Source organism: Pelmatolapia mariae, linkage group LG5 (assembly GCF_036321145.2).
Source record: "Pelmatolapia mariae isolate MD_Pm_ZW linkage group LG5, Pm_UMD_F_2, whole genome shotgun sequence".
Taxonomy (NCBI): domain Eukaryota; kingdom Metazoa; phylum Chordata; class Actinopteri; order Cichliformes; family Cichlidae; genus Pelmatolapia; species Pelmatolapia mariae.
This window is the reverse complement of record NC_086231.1, coordinates 9,891,315-9,915,403: the sequence shown is the minus strand read 5'-3', so window position 1 is coordinate 9,915,403 and position 24,089 is coordinate 9,891,315. Positions and strand designations below refer to the sequence as shown.

Here is a 24,089-nt window from a genome sequence, read left to right as displayed (position 1 = left end):
CCAACACATATACACACAGGGTAGGAACATGAACAAGGCTAGAGGGTGGGCGGTTGGGGGGAATAAAGCGGAAAGGGTCATTTCATGCAGGCAGATCACTTGACAGCTTGCTCTCCAGAGGATGTAGAGGTCCAATCAGGTTGCTGGTGGACCTCTTAGGTACACTGGGTTGCAGATGGTTGGGGTGTGGCAGGAGGCAGGCCCCATTGTCTGCATTAATCTCTATTTAAGATGGCTTGTCAGCCTTGAGGATCCACATCACACAGAAGCTAGCTAAAATGTGTCCTACTATTTGTAGTGACAGATCATTAACAAGACTGGAAAAAACATCAGTTAATGCAGATAATGGTATATAATTTGAAATTAGAACACGGTACTTCATAATCTGACCACTAATTAAATGTCTGTGCTTGGAAAAAGTAATTAATTCAGTAAAAAAATCTGTGGTTTATTGCAGAAGGTTCGCAGATGTATGCACTGTGCTTGGTTGTTTCGAATAGCTGAATTCTAATGAACTTTTTGCATATTTACTAATCATATGCTTTGCAAAGCTAATTACAGTTGTTCTTCATTAAACCATATCATTTCACAGCTGTTTTTAAATAGGTCGAAAGTTTTCAAAACTATTTAAAAGTCCGTTTAAATTCACCTTTGTTGCATAAAGTTATTTTCCCTCAGTCTTAAGCCTTACCTAACATTGCATGCAAGCTGCAAGTAGAGACACTGAACTTTTACTGTAAGCTGACACGGCGTACCAGTTATTGTGTTTGTAGTACCTTGGTGTTTATGACAGAGGAAGGGGGAAAAAAGCTCCACCTTTCTTTTTACGTACCAGCTGAATGGGTGTGCACTGTTTCAAATTTGAGATGGGTAGGAAATGAGAAGACACAGTAGCGATCAGATGTCAGACCGTTGAGCTGTCATTGTGGAGGCAAACAAAAGAATGTGAGCAGGCTTTACCAACCCTCGCCTGCACCTTCATGGGAACAGATCACCTGCTGCACCACGGGATGCATTGAAAAGCACAGCATCCCTCGAAACGCAAGACTATACAGTGGTTGCAGAGTTGCTGCCTCCCCCCCTATGGAGAATCACTCTAATACATTCCAAACTACTCATGCTCTATATCACAGCTCTCTAAGGCTATGATTCAGACATCCATTTTTAAAGCATTTCTGGAGGACTGTGTTTACACTACGTGCTTTCTTGAGATGTAAAGATCAATGTGTCTGAACTCGTTATGAGTTTTGACTGGGGCTGTTAGTGCTATGGCCTCCTAAACCCCCAAATGTGCCCTTTTCTCAAGGACAGCCAGTTGCTAGGGCAACAGGAGCCATTGCTATGTGAGGCAGCTTCCCCGCTCCGTTCCGCAGGCTGCACCCGGACCTTACAGCCCCGATCGTCTCAGACTGCTGATGACAGTAGGACTCGGTGAGCGCAGGAAGAGGATAAGAGGTGGAAAAGGAAGAGGCAGAAGAATAGTGGGACGAATGGATGATAAATAACCTCAGTGACCCACTGAAGACATAAAGCACGTTGGCCTAGAATTCCCATACTTGTCTTCGTGTAGATAAGCACCAATACAGAATGACTTGTGCTGCACAGTGTGTGAAATAAACAACCTATTAAAGTTGTCCGACTGTTTTTGGAGCTTGTCTGAATTTGTAAAATACCATCAGCTTCACATTGACTTTAATCTTCCTTATCTAGTTCAACAGGCAGCATTTATTTTCTGCGCAGCACAACAACCCCAGTAACTGGCATCCTGGCCGGTACAGGTGAGAGGCAAGCTAGGAGATGGGTAGAGGCGGTAGAGTCCTTTGTGCCTGGAGGCAGATGTAGGAAATAGCTGACAGAGGCAATCACCGGTCTGTATATGTCTTTTTGTGTGTCTGTGTTTGTAAAGGACAGCACAGAGAGCAACAGCAAGCAAGACAGAGCAAGAGAGAAAGAGACGAGGAAAGAGGGGGGAGGAGGAAGGAGGCTTTACTAAAATCCAAACAAAGGCAGAAAGCGGCAGCTCCAAGCTCGGCGACAGAGGCTCCCTAAGGTGCAGTCTAGCTGATGGACAGGTGGCATAAAGGGGCTGCGTGTTGTCCAGTCAGTAGGGACAAGGGAGGTGTCACAGCAGAAGGGTGGGGTGGGTGTGGGTGTGAGGGGTAGTGGGGTGAGTGGCATTGCAAGGAGCAGCTGGTGCTGAATCCTGTCACTGTCCCTGTGTAACCCTCCAATGCACACATACAAACACACAAAGACATACCTCATACAAAGCACAAAAGATAAACAGTGCCCCAAACTGGACCGTGGGTATCATTTTCAGGGGCTGGATTTCATATCTACAACCATCTCTCCCTGGAGTGTATTTATTGAAGATTATATCAATTCTTCTGACCACAAGCATTTAATGAGGCAGTAGGGAGTCCGAGTGAATTATATTATCCATTTCATCTACAAGAGAAGAAAAACACTCCCAAAACAGCTGTAACGTGCCTATTTGGCACCTGTGCTCGCATCCATGAAGCATGTAGACACACGTCTGCACAAACAAACGTTACTTTAAAAATACATTTATAGACAAAATATTATTCTTTCAGCCTGTCAATCAATAGGAAGACACGTTTCAACCTCGTTCAGCTTCTTGCAAATGATAAATAAATATCAAATCCTTTTGCAGACCTTGTAAGTTGCCAAGAATAATACAAGGCAAAAGATGTACGTTTCACATATATTCTCTGCTTTGATCGTGTGACTCAAATCAGGCTTACTTGTCAAATGGATAATAAGTTCATAAAAATTCAAGTCATGACAAGCCACGGAAGACAAATCACCAAAATACGATTTTACCCGACTCAAAAGATGCAACCTCAAGGAGCAAAATCAGACATTTGCACCTACACAAAACACATCTAAAACCTCTTCCCTGCTCCATTACACCTGCACCTGAAAAGAGTGGTATTGTTGGGAGGAGATTCATTTGAAGGCTTTAATGACTGCCATTTAGAGGTGGAATACATTAAATAGTCCAATCATGGCTGCGGAGTGAGGTGATGGCCCAAGCATATTTATACTGAGTGAATACATCGACTAATTAGCCTTTAAATATGTCATTAATTCATCTAAAACAAGCGATCTCCGAGCTATTCATCTGCCTGCTCTACATCTTCTCCCCCTCTATGACTACATCCTTAACCCCGATAAAGGAGGGGCTTAGCTGGCTGGTCTCCCTTCCATTTGTCCTAATCAATGGAGACTGTTCAGCCAAGACCCGGGGGGTCAGTGAAATTAAGTATCCAGCTCACACAGAGGATCAGGCTGATTCTGGGGGAGAGGGAGAGATAGGCAAGCCCTTTGTTACCTTGGTAACTAGTCTGCTCCTGAGTTTCTCCAATCTATGCCTTCAGGCCAAGTCTTCCCTTGTTGGGATGGCTTACGCCAAAACAGCTGCTCTCTAAGAATAGTTACACACTGTGTCCTCTTCATGGAAACATACTTTTTAACATTTTTTCACTAATTATTTGTGAATGCTTGGTGTTTGTTTATGCTCATTGAATAGACCGTATTGCCTAAAACCACTGAAAACATATTAACACTGATTTGTGTGAAGTACTCACCCTTTACCATGGATGCTCCTTGCAAAAGTATTAATATATTCACACAAAGCACTAACATGACTAACACTAACATATTGTAGCACTTTCTTGGTTCAAATCTCTGAGGTAAATAAATGGTTTTATACTGTAATTATCTCTTTTGTGTTTCACAGAATGGCAAAGCCAAAGAGAGACAGACAGGTCTGAACACATTACATCTAGTTCGAAGACCTTTCTAAAAAAATGTTTGTAAGCGATTAACTACAAAGGGGGTTAAGAAAATAATTACTGTATATAAGGATAACCATTGATGCTTCCATGTTCCCTCGCAAAACATTTATTTAAAGAATCTTGAATCCTCTTCATTTTCAAGAAATGCTCCTCTATGCTATGCCAGGTGTTAGCAATTTGGACTTTTTAAGGAGGAATGAAGGCCTGGTTTCAGTCGGTATTTTAGTTTTTAATTTTGTTGTCAGCCCTACAGAAACATTAACATTTGCTGTAATGGGATGAGAAGTTACACTACGTTAATGGATAAATGCATCACTTCATTGTATCTTTAATAGCATTTTTTCTCTTTACAGCATAGTGGTTTTGAACCCAACATTCAAATTGTTTCATTATGGGTTGTGGCGAAAACTAGACATCTTTATTAGATGAGATTTTTTTATGTATGCCAATCACGTCCTGGAGAGTCCCTGATGAGGCTAGTCAATCATCCTCAGTTAGAGACGCTTAATAGTATGACTGAAATGCATATATGTCACACACATACACATAAAACCCTAATTCAGCGCACCTTGCCTGAAGCATAGCTTTCTACTTGGCACAATTCAACACATTCCAGTACCACATATCTGACATACCCACACAAACCAACACATATCCCCTTTGACATTAATGCCAATGTGCTGAAAAGGTCATTGTACAAATATAAAGGCTGAGAAGATGCCTACAGTCGCTGTCTGAGGCATAGCTACTGTACTGTACTTAGTCATAAACTGACAGTCATGTGAGCCATCATTACCACATCTATTTGTGAGAAATTTACAGCACTGGCATAAACTTGCCTATGCGCAAAAAAAAGAAAAAACGAAGACATCAGTCAGATCCACTTTTGGGTTTCTAAAGTTAGAGTGTCAGAAGTTGAGGCAGCTTCAAATGAGTTAGGGCCTGCAAAAGGACGACTGGCAGATTAGTCTTGGGTTCCTGGAGGCAGCAGGATTATCCTAGGGAGGCTAGCGGGGGTCATGTCAGTTGCACTCAGACTAAAATCCCTGTCCACAGAACCCATAAATGAAATGCCAAGTGCAAAAAAGCCAAAAAAAAAACCCAAACAAAAAACATTACACATGTTTTAGATGGTCAGAAATGCCATAGAGGTGTGTTTTCACAAAGTGCCAGACAAGGCTAAAGTAAATTTGTGTAACATCTGTGTCTTAGTCGTACAGGTTTCTGAAAATCGAATAACCTACTATTAACAGGGGGGGAGATGAAGTGCCAAAACTATTTTAGAAGATCTGGTACAATGAGAAAACAGGACGGTGGAAACAACGCTACTCTTGCTTTTCTGCTTGGAACTTTGATGAGGAAACGGGAAGGGCAGCCTTCCAAAGCCATTGATTTGTAGACCTCTTCCAACTCTCTTAACCAGTGAGAGAATATACAGATTACGTAAAAAGAAAACCTAACTATGAACCTATGTTGTGATTTTTTTCAGGGGTCTTTCTTTATCAACGTACAATCTCTAGAACCCTGGCCTGACATTCACAATTATTGTGCCTAATACATCTAATAAGGTGTCAGAAAAAAAACTGTTCAATTCTAAACAAATAAAACTATATTTCAAAGTTTATTTCAATACAGAAAAAATATAAAATACAGTAACAATGTGTTCCACTGGGAACCAGTGCGGGCCTCCTAAGAGGTCAAATACCTTCTTATCAGCACACTAACAGGTTCTGGCTCGACAAGCTCAATTAGCTAGCGCTTAGTGCAGTGTATGAGAAGTCCACGCTCTCAGCACAAGTCCCATATCAACAGAACCAGGGAGATGACAGACAAGCCAGGCCCACAAAGGCCCAATTGTGGCTGTCCCTAGAAGACCAATGAATGACTAACGGAGGAGGAAGGACTTATGTTCTCAGGGGTTTTGTGATGTGGCTGATAAAATCTCTCAGGTGAATGACAATGCCACTGTAGAAACTCTACTGAATAAATTACTTCCATTGAGGTCAAAATCCTGAAATGAGTTTTACAGAAAATATAGTGTTGATAGATGAGGTTAAAATGAAAGATTGAAACTGGGAATATATTAAGTATAATGTGCTGTTTTCTTTTGCATACTCAAGGATTTACTGGAAAGAGCTTACACATCACTTTTGACTGGGCTTCTGTTTTGTTTGGAAGACCAAAAAGATAAACAGTGAAGTGTTTAGGCATGTCTGATAAATGTGTTCTGATAAAACAATGACAGTATTTGTGGATCGCTGATGATTTGACTGGAATAACAGTGATCCTGTTGATGCCCATCCCTCTTGCAACATAATACTGACAGATAATGAGGTGCGTCAGAGCCATGATTTCAATCATAGTCAGTCATTTAGTAATGGGAAACCTGCCTGCTGGCATGGCGTACAAGCAGATGGAATTTAAACCATCTTTTGCCAAGTTTTCATTGGCTCTTTTCCCCATTGCCACACTTTATTAGCAATGAGGTACAATACTGTGAATGATCCGTACTTAATCACACTGCCTGCAGGCCAAATTGACTCTCATAATCTCACAAGTTTTCATGTTGTTGAGAAAACATCTTCTGAGGGCCTTGAGAGCATGACCAAAAAAACAAATGCTGTGATCAAAATGTTAAAAACAGATCCTCTAGACTACACTTGTGCAGGATTCCTACATTGACAATGGATGTGTGCAAATGTTATGAACAGGTCATCACGAATACATGGTCGATAGAACCAAGAACCAAGGCTCCACTGAAAGAAAACTACTTAACTACAAGCAATCTGTTGAAATAGGTCATTATGGTGGAGGCAAGCTGTGAATGCGCCACATCCCCAAATCAATACGTGAATTGCTATATTTAGTAAGAAGGTCGCAAGGAGGAGTTATCAAGGCTCTAGAAGGAATGAATGACATCAATGTATCAGTGCTGTGCTTGAGTGGGGCCTGCTCATTTTAGATTCAGATAGCTTCAAAATGTCTTCTCTATTGGGGCTTACTCTCTGTGGAGTGCTGAGCTATCCCTTACGGTGGCTGAAAATGTCACATTCTGCTCAGTGTCAATGTCATAACATTAACCTTCACGGTGGTACACTGACACAGTGCAGAGAAATATTCTTTCTTATTCTAATTGTCAGTATTCTCATTTGTATTTAAATCATGCAGAATATATCTCATAGGGAGTGTTTACATTTAATGTTTTATATAATTTAATTAGGTGGGTTGTCGATTTTAAATTATGACAATCTGAATATTAGTAATATGCGCAGATGCTGCCTAAATGAGATAAAACAAAATTTTAAAAACTATAATCCTTGGATCTGCTTTTGGCAGATGACGTGATTCTGTTGGCTTCATCAGGTAGTGGCTTCCAGCTCATACAGAGTTCACTGCCGAGTGTGAAGCAGCAGGAATTATGGGAATCACGACCTCTAAGTGCAAGAACATGGCTCTCAGCGGCACGAGTTAAAATCCCTCTACCTGGGTTAGTAAGTATTTTGGGGTCTTGGTCACGAGTGAGGGGAGACTGCCAAAAGGATTGGGGGGACGTCCACATTGAAGAGAGGTGATGAGAGAGCTGAGCATAAAAGCAAAGCTGTCGATTTACCAGTGGTTCTTTGTCCCCACCCTCACCCATAACCTAAAGAATGAGGCTGTAGATACAAGCAGCGGAAATGAGTTTCTTTTGAAGGGTGGCTGGACAAAGGCAAAATTCATAATGTAAGTTAACTATAAATCCTATATATCTTATACCGAGTTACTATCGTCCCATAAACAAAGCAAATCCACTCCCTTGCCAAAGGAAGTTTATGATAAGCAGAGACATAGCATAAGTTTACACTGAACCTTTCTTTCTAAGTCTCTTTTTGTTCTATTCCTCTCGCCAAATCACCGTTTAGTTTTAACTATGTCTGTCTCCCTGAGAGCTGACAAGATCTGTCTTTTCGTTTCAGCTAAAATCCCCAGCATCACGATGACTTCGCACAGTGGGGAAAAAAAGCCAAGACAGAGGGAGACAAAAATCAAAACAGCCTCATTAATAACTGTGACTAATATATTCCATACAGTTCTTTAAGCCTGTTACTTCAGAAGAACAGAGATGCCCATATTGTGGGGGGAGCCAGTAGTGGCCCCAATGTGTGCTGAGATGGTGCCATACAAAGTCAGTTGGCGGGGTGTAATGAAAACACCCTGCACATGAAAATGCACGGATACCCCCACCCCTGCTCCCACCCACTTTAAAAGCGAGTGAAACACTGTAAAGACCACACAGCCTTGAGATGACCACAATAAACCAGAACACTGGTCCCAGCACGAATTGAGCATTTCCCAGGCATCAATACGCTGCAAGGCCAATCTGTGCTTTATAGTAAACACTGGCGGGTGGTTAATGTCCAACTAGAGGAGCAGGGTACGTGATTTTTCTGTTTATCCCCTTGAGTGTGTCTCTGTTTTAGTGCCTGTTATTCTCCAATCCTTCTCTCTCTTTGAGCCATAGAGTTTGATCTAAAGCTTTATGAGAGGCCACGCTTTGAGTAAACAGGAAATCAAACCTTGACCTAAAGAACCTTCTCTCTTTTTTAGGTTAGTGCTAAAATCCAGTATTTATTGTTGAGTTAATAGGTTTTCAGCAACCAATGTATTCAGGTATTCCTTGCATGGAATCCTAGTATCAAGATTTAAATAAATTAACCGTAAAAGGTTCAGATGATACTGAGTGGATAGAGTCCTTCATTATAACAAGAAGTGGCGATATCAATCAATTCCTTAGGTAAAATGAGTGTATCAGCTGAGTCTATTTTAACAGTGTGCAAAGTATGAACTGCTAACGTGTGTGCGTTATCATTCCACGGAATTAAAAGGCTACAGTTCAGCTTATTAAAAGGAAATTAAGAAGTAATTACTGTCCAATTTTCACGCATGATGGGGACATAAAAACACAATTGATAATATCTCAGTACTGCACTCATGCTGTGAGGTCCAAAGGAAGCAATGTTTTTTCACCCCCACACAAGGCAGCAGCCTTCTTATTAGCTTGTTATTTTGCCACCAACAAAAAAAACCAAAAAACTAAAATCCCTAAAGGGTTTACTGTATAAACTGTGGGAAAATAAAACTAATCATAATGCAAAGACCTAGAGGTAGAGAGGAAGAACACGAAAGAGAGTGGGGCATTGTGAGATTTCTCACCCATAAACCACGGGTGCATATTATAATGAACTGGAAAGCGTATTCTAGCTGACTAGATAAGGATTAGCCAAGCGGATTGTGCCATGCCTTTCATCTTCCAAGGCATGTTTTCAAAAAAAATCTGTATCCTTTAGATGAACCCAGTTCTTTACAAGAGTGCTAAGAATGAGAAAAACCGTGTCGAACCATACCTTTTAGCCGATAGCTTGTGAATTCCACGGGAGAGTGGAACAGCTCATTATACTGAGTAATTTATTTGCTTAGCAGCAGCCCGATGGGAGGTAAAAAAAGTTTTAACATCCAGAAAATTCTGTAAGTAGCCCATTTACAAAGCAGAGCTGTCCCCCGCAGCAATGAAACACCATCCCCCTCAAAGTGGCTTCAATAGTTAAACCAGGCCAGTATTTTGGCTGAAGTACGAAGTACTAGTACTGGATAGAGTGACAATGTGTGTGTAGGAAACCAACAATAAAATAGAGCTTGGAAAAAAAACATGAATTAGAGAATACGCAGTAAGTGCCAAGTACAGACGCTGCTTATCTGTGTTTTGTAACAGCAGTGATTCTGGCTGTGACTATTTTTACTTTTGGTAGCTACAAGGTTCTAGGAATAGATAGTCTTAAGATATCTAAAATTAGGTGCAGATATACACGGTTCCCTCACTATGAAGCCTTAAGATCCTCTCACTTTCTTCTACTGTTATCTGTAGTTCAGGCTTTTTACTTTATCCTCTGAAATATCTGGTATAGCATCCAGTACATGGGCTAGTAGAGAATTCAGATCAACATTCATGGCTCCAGATGCCAAAATGATGACACTGGAGATGAGCATTTTCTTTTCTTGCACTACTACTGTTTGTGGTTTTGAGTGAAATATTAATGAACTCTGGAGCACATTTTCTTACTACCATCAGTTTAAACTGCACTAACTTTGGTGATCCTCATCCGGCAACATGACAAAGTTACACTTGAGATCAAATCTAGTTCTATTTAAAATATTAACTTTAAAATCATTTTTCAGATCAATTTCAGATCATTCTTGAGGTGTGATGTTTGATATAGTGAATGACCTAATACAATATTAGTGATGTGGATTTCAGCCAGAAGTCAGGAAGACACATGTAGTAACCTGGCTAAGAAAACACAGCACAGTTGTGCAGCAGTGGTTCTCAACAGGGGAGAGCTTAACTTTTCATGGGGCTTTGCGTGGAAGTGCTCAGTTTCAGACTCAAACACCACTCAGAAACCTTCCTGGGAGGCTGAGGACAGAAAACTTTGCTATAAGAGTCCAACTTCTGGGTTGACATTAACCAGATGGTTTCTAAACATTATGGAATGAAATCCACAAATAAAACAAATATCAACATAACCTCCTTGATTTGGTTGTTGACATTGCTCAAACTCTGCAGAGGCTCCGGGGGTTACGTAAAGCTTGCGTGGACACAATCACCACACTGAGATGGACAGAGATGTTGCCCTTGAATCCAAGGATACTTTCTGTTTGTTGATTCTTCTTATTCAGTCTCAGCCTGTGGAAATAGTCGTTAAATTAACTCAATCTTTTTTGTTTTCCTTTACAGCAGCAGGAAGTCCTTTCTGAAGCTAAATCGCCTTGATTGCCTACTAATTAAATGCACAGGAATTTATCTTAATGACACTGCAAGGGAGATATATCGACAACACAGAGATTTACAGTGCATGCTGACTCATTCTACAAAGTTAAGTGGCACTCATAGTGTCAAGCAGATAAACAAGTATACATTTAAACCACTTAACTGTAGAAATTACTTTTCTTTTCTTTTCTTTTTTTTTTAAGTCCAAGTACTGGAGGTCACTGTATGTAAAGGAAAAAAATGCTTATTTCTCCGTATTGGTCATATTACGAATTATGGTTCAAAAGTCAAAGAAAGCAGACTTATTTTCATATTAACAGCCACAGTTTTTCATATTATATAAAGTGATTTTGAAAGGAACTGTACCGTCTCATCTCAATGCGTATGACCAAGTAATCCCCAAGTTGAAGTCAAAACATCAGAATGACAAAATACCGCACTTATGAGGTTTATGGCATTAATATTCTCTCTGTGTGATATCTTTCTCTTCGGCTGCTCAGTGGAGATTATCTCTCTTGGTTATTAGTGCAGCATGTTGACAGGCATTGGGGCATGTTACACTGATAAGAGGAGAAGAAGAGAAACGAACTCTAGCTCTAGTCTGTCCCTGTTAATACGTCCCACCTACACTTTGCCTTTCGATTTCATTTATCTCTCTCCCTTCCCATCTCTTGGCCTCACCAGTGCAGCTATTTAATCTTTAAGCAAGTGAAGTTTAGCAGTGGAGAGATCTTTGTTGTTGGGTTATGCTTCTCATTTTAGATCCTATTATTGTTTATATGAGTCTGCAGAGGAGGAAGCAAATATCAAATGAAATAAAAAAGCAACACAATAAATGACTGCTAGATTATAACTAAAACACCTGTCTATAATGCTGCAGTGTTCCCATTGTGCTCCCACTCAGAGTGGTCTAGAGCGTCTGAGTCTGAAACACTGTGATGCTGTATGAGACTGAATGGTCACCCTCCTAAAATGATCAAGTGTTTACCTCTGTGTGAACAAGCGTGCACACACTATGGGCATAAATTACATGTGGCACTTTTAAGCACACTGTTTTTTCTCTGCTCTCACTTTTAGATTAGCTGCAATGTAGGTCAACAGCACACAACACAAGACACCACAATTTTTTCAGTGTTGACCGAGTTCTAATATATCATTGAAAGAAGCAAAAAAAAAAAAAAAAAAAACAAGGTCACTGATACTCGAGAGGGATTCCTGTCTTAAACAGTGAGCTCAATTGTTTCTCTTTTTCTGTGTTTTTTTTTTTACCAGACAGATGCTTGATCCATCAGTCTCTCTTAGCTGAGAGAGCGAGGATTCCTCTAACAGGACACGGGTCGAGGACATCTGAGAGACAACACATGGGGATGTTTTGACAAAGCCCCGGCCTCGTCTCTGATGAGAAAGAGAGTCCCATATGGATGGATCTGTGCACTGCACGGCTCTCATTTCCAGAATTGCCTGTCCAAGGCAAATTAATCGCAGATAAATCCATAAGGTCTCAGAGTTGTCACTCTGCCTTGCTTTCATGGAGAAATCCCAGAAAACCACCTATAGTATCTTGGGGCTCAGAGTGAGACAGGTATAGGTGTTACAAGCAAGAAGCAGACCAACAGGAAGCCCTTACAGTCAACGAGAAGGCCAATAATGTGAAAAGAGGTGCCGGGATTATAAGAGGTCATACTGTCTGAATTTGAGATTCAAAAGATGGTGTGGGATAATGAGGAGTGTGACGGAGGGGCATATGGAGCAGAGCCCGGCATGTGCAAAACCATGTGGAAAACGTTTGCAGGCTTAACAGGCCATGATCTTTGAATTCTGAGAGATTCGCAGGGATCGCAGGTCACGTTATCACATCCACATATGATAAATGTGCTGTGAAAATGAGGATAATAAAGTGCATGTGTATGGGTATACAAATGACTGCTTACTGTTATTTGATTTGTGTACTAACAACACGGCTGCGTTTTGACAGTTTTGTCTTAATAGACTCTTTCTTTCCTCTTATCTGAAGCTCCCTTAATTCTTCTTGTTTTTCACCCTTTTTGCTGCTATATGGATGTGTGCAGGGTGGAGAACAGACAGAAATAGAAGACCAACAGACAGAAAAAAAAAGCACCTGGCCATACTGAAATCCCATCACAGTGGGGAAGAAGGAATAAAGGCTCCTGAATGTTCCCTGGGGCCCTCTGGGAACAAAATGACATGTCTTAGAGCTCGTCTATTCACCTCCTGCTGTTACAACATCCTACAATGTGTACAGACCAAAGAGGCCGCCTCTATCAAACACACATCACAATCCTTTATAGGATCCATGTTTAAAAGAAAAGGGGGGAAAAAAAGAAATCAGTTATGGAAATTAAGGGATGCCGCTTATGATGCAGATATTAAGTCATGTTGTCTGTAATGCCATTTAACAGGCAAATGTTGCAGTAATGAACATCTGCTGAGGCACTAATTTGTATTCCTTATGTTTAACTAAACAGCTCCTAACAGCAGCCGAAGCAGCCATCAATCCACAAGAATACGTGTGGCTTTTACTTTAACATAATATTGTGTGAATGCCTATTGTGTAGGCAGGCTGTTGACATTTTGGTCTCTCTTTCTTTCCCTTATTTTCTCCCACTCTCTCTCTCCCCTCACTCGCTTTCCTCCGTTACTGCAGCCCAATGCAAACCTTCCCTCATCTTTGTTTGCACAATGCACAATGCAGCAGAAGCCTTGAGGGGGTGTGTTTGTTTTGTTTTGCTTTGTGTCTTGTTCCACACAGAGGACAGCCATCCAGTCATCAGCATGGCTGTTCCCCACGTGCACTGTTAGTCAATTAGAGCTGCCATTAAAGACAGAGGCACCGAGGGAAATAAAGGCAGCAGCGTGGATTTGTCTGTGCTGCGCTGATTTCCATCCTTAAAGCCTCTCCAGACGAAGAGGCTGCAATAATTGGGATTCTGACAGTGGGTTAGGGGGACTCATTTCCTGGTTTCGCCTCCTCCCCACCACTTTTCCATGCAATCATGTCTATCCAATCATGTCTGCCCAGCACCTACCTTTGCACTCGATCCCCCTAACTCTCTTTATCTATAGCCACATTTGGCTGAAGAATTACTGAAGCCTTTCCTCCTTAATCTAATTGCTCTGGTGTAACTGCAGGAACATTGCTTCCAAGCACCTACTACCGATGATGCAGACCTCACCAGGAGACAGACTTGTGTTGTTTCCAATTCTTTTCAATGTGACCTAAAACACGTAGTTCTACTATTAGTTGGGAGAAGTTCTCTAATAAACAGTATGTCTAAATACTGGAGTAGTTGCCAATAAATCTGGTAGATATCAGAGTTACAGAATATTACTACTCCAACAAATCTGGGCCACAAGGGTACACAAACTGCTACTTCTTTTACAATACTTTTCTTTCTCCTTAGATACAGTGACTATCAAAATCATTGCCAGACATAAATCAAGTTGTTGTTATCACTGTGACAGATTGTCTCCGTCTGAATCTTCACTCCTCAATAACATGAGCCACACTCCCACAGTCGAGACCCTTGAACTCACAATAGCATGGGGTTAGATGATCAGATTACACTCAGGAAAACACACATGGGCATTGTTAAAGGAGATTGCAATTCCACCCATGAACATGGCTCTCATTGTGCCCCACTGAAGAGAATGCTTTTCATTCTAGAGCGAACAGCAAGGGCAAACAGGACCTCATGTGTCTCTGTGGTGCACCATCTCCTCAAGGCTCTGAGGGGAAATCAGATCTTTCTCGTCAGGGCCAGCTCTACTGAAAGGGTCTGGTATGGTTTCTTCACTCATGGCACTTCTTAGAGAAGAAACTTAATCTCACTTGTAAGACAATTGCAGAGAGAAAAAAAAAAAGACCTCAGCAATTTGATGTAAGCACCCCATTCTGCTGTCAATATTTTGACAGATTTCATGACAGTATAATTATTTGCCGGGATCCCTGCCAAGGGTTTAATTGTTACATGCGTAATTACACGTTTAGTTGAGGAGATGTTGGTACAAAGCACTGGTTGCATTATTACTATTAGAGGACAAATAGTGTCTTTCATCTTGCCTCCTTTATGCTGTCTTTACGGCTCCATAATCCCCGCATGTAAGAGGATACCTTACGAACCCTCTGAGGGCACCTCTCACAAATCAATTCATTACCCCATAATATCGGCTGGCATATGCGCATCTTTCATAGATCAATTCATTATCCAACTTCTGGCAGCTGAAAGGCGGCGGCTGACCACAGTTTAATGTAGTGATATCAGTTTGCAGTGTTCAGGAAGATGACTAGAGAGCACATGAATTGAAGGCAGTCTTCCATCCAAAAAGGCTTCTGACAGGGGGAACTACAACGCAACATCTTTTTATTTTAGTCGTAATGGTTTTATGTCCTTTCTTGGTAAAGGACACACTTCCCAATTGTTTGTGCTGAAGCTCATAATTATTGTATAGAGCCATAAAATCCATCTCTGTATCATTGTGCTGCATTCCAGAGCTGCACTCACAGATAATCCATCCCTCACATAAAGCTTTAATAATGAGTCAATGCATCACAGGATCAAGGGAAACAGAGAGAAAAAGAAAATGGTGAAATTCTGTGCTCATGTAGTGTATATATGCTTGCCAGAATAACTGCCAGTACCCAAATCTACATATAACTTTCACTGCCTAAGTGGTGCTGAAGACGAAAAGGGAAAATCGGCCATTAAAAAGGTTTTATCCTAGTTGATCCTGACCAACAAAGCCAGTGAACAGAAACTGAGAAATAAATATGGAGGCAATCAGACAGAGCAGGCAAAACGCAGTGAGGATATGGAGTGGATCAACATACTTTCCCTGAGTGGACAACATTTAATTGTATAATCCCATTTAGCTCAAAAAACACCATGACTGAGGACACCCCTGAGATGTTCCAATCCACCACATGCAGTGAATTACATGTAGGTCAGAAAACAAGCAGATTAGTGTAATTATCCATGGATGTGGATCAGAGTAGCTTGCTGCACCATCTTCACATGCCTCTTATTGGCCCATATTCCTTAAGGAGGAGCCGCTGCCTGTCCCCATTAGTAGTCCTTGAACAGGCCTGACAGTGTTTGGGGAGGCAGCACCCATCAAGTTTTTCCCTCCCAGCACACAGGCGCTGGGGGATGCGCTGTAATTACAGGTGCACATAAGAGAGGCAGCAACACACCGCTCTGAAATGCAGGTGGGTGGTTTGTTGTGCTGAGCTGGATCAGCACTGCTGCAGTCTGCAGGTTACACGCTGCCGTGCTGCTTCAAGTGATCAACATCTCTAAGCACGCTGTCCAAATGCCACCTGCCAGAGTGTGGATAGGGCATGGCACAGGTAAATGTTGGGTGCATTGATGTTTTGAAAAGCCAAATCGATTTGCCTGAGAGGGATTCCAATTGACAGGAAAATGTGTGCAATTTTGAAAAATGTCCTCTTTGTCCCACTGGTTGGGAGGAGGCATACTACAAAGAGAAGAATTTTACAGATTCAAAATTGTTGTTAGCATTTGAGTGTGTGCGTGTGCGTGTGTGTGTGTGTGTGTGTGTGTGTATAGTCTTATTTAAATATCTGTTGAACTTGATCACTGTGAACAATATGCACAGAGATGTGTTTTTCTCTGGGAAGAAGCTCAAATGCTTAAAAGCACTAATATTAATAAAAAATACATACATATGGAATAAAGAATGTATTCATGCAGGAGATAAAACAAAACAAAATCACATACTGATTGTGTATAATTTAAGGATTCATTTAAATCACTCATTTCTGACTGAAAGGTCTACTCTAAATGTTCTGCAATTTCCAGAGCAGGAAAGTTAATAAACGACTGCTTCTCTGAAAAGCAGTTATGATTTTAAACCAAACACCTATGTTGTTTGGTGCTGCGACTCACATCCTTTTATGGCTGCGCAGAAAAACTCAACATGTTCTGTAGTCATGACTTCCAGCAGTAGCTGTGTAGTTTAAGATCAAACGCCAGCAACTATTATTTCTGCTGGAAAAAGGATAGGATCATATTTTGTATGGAAATGCCCCAATGTTGAATAAGCTATGCATAGAATATGTACCTCCCATCATATTCTTGATATATTACCTAATATCATTTTATAGTGTCAATTACATTGTAATAAATAGATCTCGGAACAGCTTAGTGCACTACAAGAGATAAAAATTGCAAGGACTATATCCTTTAGTTGATGGAGTACACTGTTATGACAGAGAAGACTGATTAACTAGTCTTAGGAGAAAGCAGAGAGCAAAACATACCTCGACAAACAGTCCCATTTTCCACAGGCTCATTCCCAGCTTTGCACATACAGCGCCCGATAGGTACCATCCACTCTCCATCGCCGTTGCAGTACAGCTTAATAGGCACATCCACCTCCTCTGCATTTGGGATACAAACCCCTCTTGCTGCCACAAGGGAGGTGCTCTCTGCTCCAGATAGTGTCTCCTGGAATAATGCCCCGTTAGTGATTATACGAGGACACTTCCGGTAGAAGACACGAACAGCGATGAGAGACATGCAGCCGCCATAATCTTGGAAGGCCAAGTAAAAGCCATTCCGTGACACTGGGCCAAAGCTTCGAACCTCAGTGTTAATCTTCATCACTCTGCCCCCAAGGTCCACCTGGGAGAAGCTCTCATCTGCTGCAATGGTGTCAACCTTGATCCAGGGGTTCTCCATCCAAGGTGGTGATGTTCTGGTGGCTGAATCAGAATCAGATTCATAGTAATATAGGTTAAAAGTCTCTTTACAGGAGCCTGGAACATTAGGAATGCTACTGCAATCCCTAACAGAGAACTTCATCTCCACGTGGATTCGCTGCGCACCGCGACGCCGGATGTATTTTGTCCGTACCCAGTTGTTCTGATTGGTGTCGAAAACATTACAGACTTGGTACGTCCGGATGGTGTTCATGTTTTCATCATAACCGCTCACCTCTTCCCACTGTTGATCAAAGACATGGAATAAATTTTGTGTCAGCTTTCAAAAACACTTTGATTTAAATACATTAAAACAAAAAGCAAAAAACCTGCAACAGAGACACTCGTAAGCCATATTCAGTAATGTTTTCTGATCATTTCTAATAACAGAAATTATCATCAAGTCCCGGAGCTACCTAGTTTCCAGCAATAACAGGTATGTTTTCATTCACTTCTAATAACTTCAATTACTGGGAGTAATCAGCTTAAAACAATATTTTGATTCTAATGACTACGTGGTAAGAGGAAACATAATATCTCTAATAACTTTACAAGGATGCATTCCACTAGCTTAAAGAACAAATGAGAACCAGCCCTCCCAGCATGTTCAAATACGAGTATTACCTTGAGAAAAGGAAAAGCCTTCTCCAACTTCTCAAGGTAGTTATTAAGAAATTAAAGTATGTTTCATGCTTACTTTGAATCATACTTAACTTCATTTCATTCGATACAGTCAATAAAATAACAGTTTTCAAAACAATAGTAGCAATAGTAATAGAAACCACTTCCTCTACTGAAAAAAGGCTCACTCTTCAGGGCTTCTAAAATGTTGCTCAGTTATTCCTAATGCTTAATTTCTGGATATTTTAGGTCAGGGTATGAATTGAGTTTCAAGCTTCGTCGGGCAGCAGTTTGTTGCATGGTAGAGTCTGTCAAGAGTTAAATATAGCATTTAAGAGTACGTGTTAAACTTTTAGAAAGAATCTCATTTGGGGAAAATAAATGCATTTCGGGTGGTTATAGAAAAGGAAATCTTTTTCCACAGGCTTAGACTTCTTATATTCGACTGCTCCTTCCCATTTTCTCAGTAAAGAAATATTTCACATGCTATACCGCTCAAAGAGAAATTGGAGATGTGACATTAGTCACTTGAACACAGCAGAGAGGCTCTGGTTTATATGATAGCGTGTCCTACTTTTTTTTTTTTATTGTAACTTAATAGGACACATTCATAGCACATGCTGTTATGGGGTATTGAAAATGTAGTGAAAGCGCCTTTCACTATGGTGAAGCACTGAGAAAACATGACATGAATTTTCCACAATCAAAGTCACACTAAACTAGCATAATCATATTACACAGGTAATCATATAAAGAATAATCAGGGGGCAAATTTTACTCCAGGTTTTTTCAGTATGCTGTTCCACTTCAAAGTCCACATTCTGCACACCAATTTAAGTTCTCGCTCCAGCTATACAGAGTCCAGATGCAGCCTCTGTGGATTTCCTGCCCCTTGGCTAAGGATCAAACCAGCTTTAAACACCATGTACTCTAACCACTATGCAGGCCATGACCTTGACCCCAGCATCTCAGCCAAGAAAAGAATCCAGTTCTCACCCCCATGAACCACTTTGCATTGGCTGCTCCCGCTACGGTTTCTACCATTCTTCCTCCCCCTTCACTCTTCACTTCACAGCTGATATAATTTCTCAAATTAGTGCCCACTTAGTGAAGATTTTGACAGATTTTGACGGTTTGGGAGAAAAAAGTCACCCCTCCTGTTACAAACTTGCATTCTATCAAACACTTTTACTAATTAAAACAGCTTTAGTTCTTAATTCCCATGTCCCAATTAATCATTGCTAGTGTAATGCTTGGCGTGACCCAAACAATCACAGAAGCCAACCTAAACAGAAAAGTCTGATGTGCAGCCAAAAATAATACTAATAATGAGAGAAAAGAAGAAAGCTGCATTAAAAAATTAAATAAGAGCTTAAATGGGCCTTTCATCCAGGCAGCAATGAAAAAAACTGAAGTCTCCCTATTAAAAAAGAAAAAAAAAGTGTTACAATTGAAATTTATATTTATTTATATTTCTCTTCTTGACTATCTATATACAAATGAATTTCTAGCGTTTATCCTTATATTGATTATCTCACTATAATTATGAGCATTTTCCTTCCGGTACCTTTAGAGATCAGATTAAAACCTAATTAGTTGGAAGGCATGGATGTATGTGCTACAGTTCACGGGTATGGTTAACAGGGGAGGAAAAAAAAAAAATCTGTCTTTTGCCCAGTATTGGCAGACATCATCATCCCAGGTCATGAGCACCCATTGACCTTCCCACTTGTTGAGGAGCAGTAGGGAGGCTGTGGGCCAATTAAATAAGAGCGGACAGCTTGCTTGTAGTGAGCAGAGCATTGGGCAATCACAGTTTAATAAAATGAATGTGGAGACAGGTGGGGGTTGCTACTAATGAGGGATGCAGACAGGGGAAACTCCAGGAAAGTGTTGGCAGGGATGTGGGGGAAGGGTTGAATCTGGCTAAAAAAGACCCCAAACAAAATGTGTTTTGATGAAGGGCCCCTTTTTGTCCTGTCACGGCCTCTTTGCCCTGCTTTCATCACAGCCAGTGGAGGGAAGCAAATGGGGCATAATAAGACCCTAACGATCAAGCGCAGAGTGTGAAATTAGAAGAAACGTCTTCATTTTCACAGCTTTTTCCCCTGGCTCTTCACGGAGAGTGCTGTAAAAGGGTGGTCATGTGTTTTGAGTACAGCAGGTGAAGGTAGCACTGATGGAGGATGTCTAGAGAGATTAGATGGAGGGAATGAGCTGCCCTCAGATGACGATGGAAACAAAAACTCCTACTCATTGTACCAAGATCCTGATACATTTGGCAAAAGTTTTCTCAGCAAAAGTCAACAAGCAATGGAATAAGCAGACTGAACAGTGCACTAATAGACCGTAAAATAAGCTCCTTTGCATTTGTGCATGATTTGGGGTAATTTTTCAAAACTGTTAGACATGATACTGCTTCAAGATAAACAAAAACTAATGGTTTTTCACGGTACACATGCTTCCTTCCTCAGAGAAACATCCTCTCATGATGAAAAACCAATGGTGTGAAACCGAATGCGCGACTGGTTCCAAACAAAAGCACACTGTTCTGTGTTTTAATTGCTCTCGTTGGGGTCCTAGCTCGAACAATCTTGGGTCGAATGGTGCAAGAAAATAGTTTGCTATGTTTGGTTTAACCGGCTGGATGTTACTCATTGGTTAATCCAAACATACTTAAGCAAACACTAGTATTTACCTGCATGTAATAAGTGATTACTCTGATAAAAAGCAGGTTTTAAAAACTATGATAGAATCTTTGAGAATCCCTAGCAGTGCCATATGAAAGTAAATTGTTACATTCATGGCACAGTCTAACCACTTTTCAAATACACTTCTTGTTACATAAAGTGTACTAGAGTCCAGACAAGTAATTGCTCTTGTACTTTACATAGAACCTCTATTTTCCTGCCAACTGTTGTTATGTTTTCTTAACAAACTATTTACAGGTCCACTAACTGCTGAGGAGTCTGATTTAGATTACTCTGGAAAAGCAACACTGAGAAACTATTGTCTTAAACAGAAAAAAAATGTGCAGCTTCAGAGTATGAACTCTCTCAGGCAAATTTTCTTATAATTTCTTGAAGTAGTCTTTAGGAATAGTTCTCCAGGCTTAATTCCCTGCATTTTGGTAATTTTTCACCATTGTCATGTTGAAACAATCAGATATTTTCCAGACCAAAACCTGATGGTACTTTTCTGTGTTGATGAGTCCATAAGTATAATAACGGTCCCAAACACCACTGGCTGAAATGGAGCCCCAAACCATGACAGAGCCACCACGGTGTTTTAAATATGGCTGTAGGAACTCATGTTTGTATTGCTCTCCTGAGCTCCTCTGTACAATGACGCTTTAAAACACATATTTCAAATTTGGACTGATCCCTCAATAAGACCTGTTGCCAGTGTTGTTTTTAGTCCAGTTCTTTTGCAGTTGGGCATAAAAGGCTAAGGTGTGCCAATTTCCCTTCCTTTAGAGTGTTATCTTGATAGTCACTCTTCTTTTGGGACCATTTTTGATGTGTCTTCAGCAAACAGTAGTTGCTGCAGAGCCACATGTATCTCTCAGGTATTTTATCTAGTCTTTGCTGGATTTTCCTCCCTAATTCTTAAGATCAAGACTTTTTGATACTTTTCAGCTGCTGTAAGAAGTTTTTTTAGGCCTCCAACTTCTCTACATTTTTCAAGTTTTTCCAAGGAAAGACACAACATGCCATGCCAGGATATACCAAGATTCTGGCCAATGTCTCTTTGGAAATCACCTTGATGTTCAGGCTGTTATTTTTGCTGTTTTTCCTAGATTTCACTTGAATGATTCATAGGTCACTGTTAAGGAGCTTAACAAACAAATAAACAAAATGTGAAGAGTAGAAAGATATTTTGTTGTTATTATTTGCTGCCATTTTTATAATCATCATTACCATTTCATTATTAATAGTGATATGGCATTCAGAGGCATTCAGATGTTCAAATATATTGGTATCATATTAGCCTTTATTACAGGTGCAGATAGAACTACGTTAAACTGTTGAGTTGAATCTATAACCCGAAATGCTTTTGAATCTATAATTTTAAATGCTTTTCAATGCTCCTATAATCTTAAATGTTTCTGTGCAGACTGCAGGGACAGGAAATATATTTTGTGCAAAGGGAGACAGGAAACCACATGCTTTGCAGAAGTGAAACTGAAAGCAGAGTCAGACTGTAAGGTGTTTTGAGCAGGCTGTTTTATTATGCATTTATATCTCTGATTAAGCTTTGATTAAGTTTTAAGTAGTTGTATTAGATTGAAACATTTGTTTTATACATTTTACACAGAAATCAAGATTAGTACACACAGGATGGCCTTAGCCTGGTTGCCTAAGTTGAGGTCAACTAAGGTGCAGAGAGCATATGCACACTCTGTGCACGCACAGACAGACATACACACACACACACTGTTAGGGTGTAGGTGAAAGTTGAGCATGCTTACTGATGAAGATGCACGATGCGAGAGCTGAGCTGGCTTGCGGGAAACCACCGGGGAGAAGCCAGTGCCCTTTTAATTGTGTCACAAGTTGTTAAATAGAACATTTGTGGTTTTGAAGCTGATGTACTGACGCAATGAGGGGGCGTCACAAAATATACTCTGATGCATATAAAACTGTATTTTGATGTTTGGAGATAGAGATTTTGGTGCTGTCTGTTTACAGAGTCAGCTCATTCTCCCACGCGTGTCATTTCATTAAAATCATCGTCTTTACCCTTTGGACCAGTGTGGTTACTTGCATTCCGCCTGTATTTACTTCCCTATATTTTTGAACCTTAACAAAAACCAAAAAAAGCCTTTCCTCTGAAAATATCAGGTACAAGGACTGGACTGAAAATATATGAAAAATAGCCAGTGTCCAAAGAAAAACTTCCAGGACCTCTAGAAAGGCAGGACAATTATTACTCTTTTAAACATTACTTGAAACTCTGGTTCCTTGCAACCCAAAATATGAAGGAATGAGGGTTGGCACAAGACTTTTACACAGCATTGTAGATTGTGCTAGACTAGAGACTGCCGCTCCTCTCTTCTTCTGTAGTTATTTAAGGTGCTTCAGTTCAGTGAAGCTCGCTGAGAGTGAGGCTCAGAATCAATATCTCTTGTGCCATTTGAGGAGAGGGAAAGAAAAGTTCACCTGACCTGCAATCCATGTCTCTTCATGACAGTATGTCTCTACTTTATCTGTAAAGCCAGGCGGAACGCACCGACAAGGCTGAATTATTGACTAGAGTAGGCCCTACAGCTCAGATTATTAACCAAAGATGGTTTTTTCTTTAAGTCCATGGTTTCATATCTCTTCAGAAGTTTTTTTTTAGCAAAAATACATAAAAACTTCATTATCTGTGCACATTATGTAAAAGATATTGTATACTACCTCTTGTATCCAATTACCGTGTAATTTAACAGTAACTTTATTTAAACACGATTTAAACAAAATTAGCAGGCACAGGTGTTTTTTGTTTATGTTTATGCTGTAATAAATAACCCCACTCTCCTATTTCTGATTTAAGAAAACTTTTATCCATGTTATGGCTTTGTGTAAGTGCCAAATTAAACTTTCGCAAATATAAAAAAGTACGTAAACGGGCAGAGAATTGCACCAAATACAACCAATTTAAGTGCGGATGTTACACATTTCAAGGATCCTGCCATGGAAAATCCAGAGCAGACTGCAAAACCCTCAGGATCAATGTGCTGTATTTGAATCTGCTTAACCAGCTGCTGCCAATCTGGGCATGAAATGTGATGTTTTGATTACATTAACTTATTTGAGAACTGCACTTGTAATTGACAAGTCATTAGCCAATTAGCATACTCTACCACCAATCCTCCTAACTAATAATGAACAAAGTTTGAAGAAAGAACTTGATGCCTACTAGTGCATGCCCATGCTGTTGTACTGTTTGGCCTGTTCATGATGTTCAAAATGATGGGGGCTACTTAATCAGGTGACAAAAGGAGTGGTAGATATTGTTTATATTTAAAAAAAAATGGGCCATTTTAGCCTACTGTTAGGTAGTCGCTAGATATGCATGAGTCAACTTTTCTAGATCTACAAGAGACGCTATTTTC

General features: G+C 40.4%; 1 protein-coding gene across 4 annotated transcripts in view; it reads right to left on the bottom strand.

Moving 5' to 3' along the window:
• Positions 1 to 24,089, bottom strand: part of ephb2b (eph receptor B2b) — a 123,618-nt gene that overhangs the window by 45,147 nt on the left and 54,382 nt on the right. For all 4 annotated transcript variants that reach the window (XM_063473618.1, XM_063473616.1, XM_063473617.1 and 1 more), the window contains exon 3: positions 16,928 to 17,612. In XM_063473618.1, the coding sequence (XP_063329688.1) occupies positions 16,928 to 17,612 (685 nt within the window). The remainder of the gene's footprint in view (positions 1 to 16,927; positions 17,613 to 24,089) is intronic.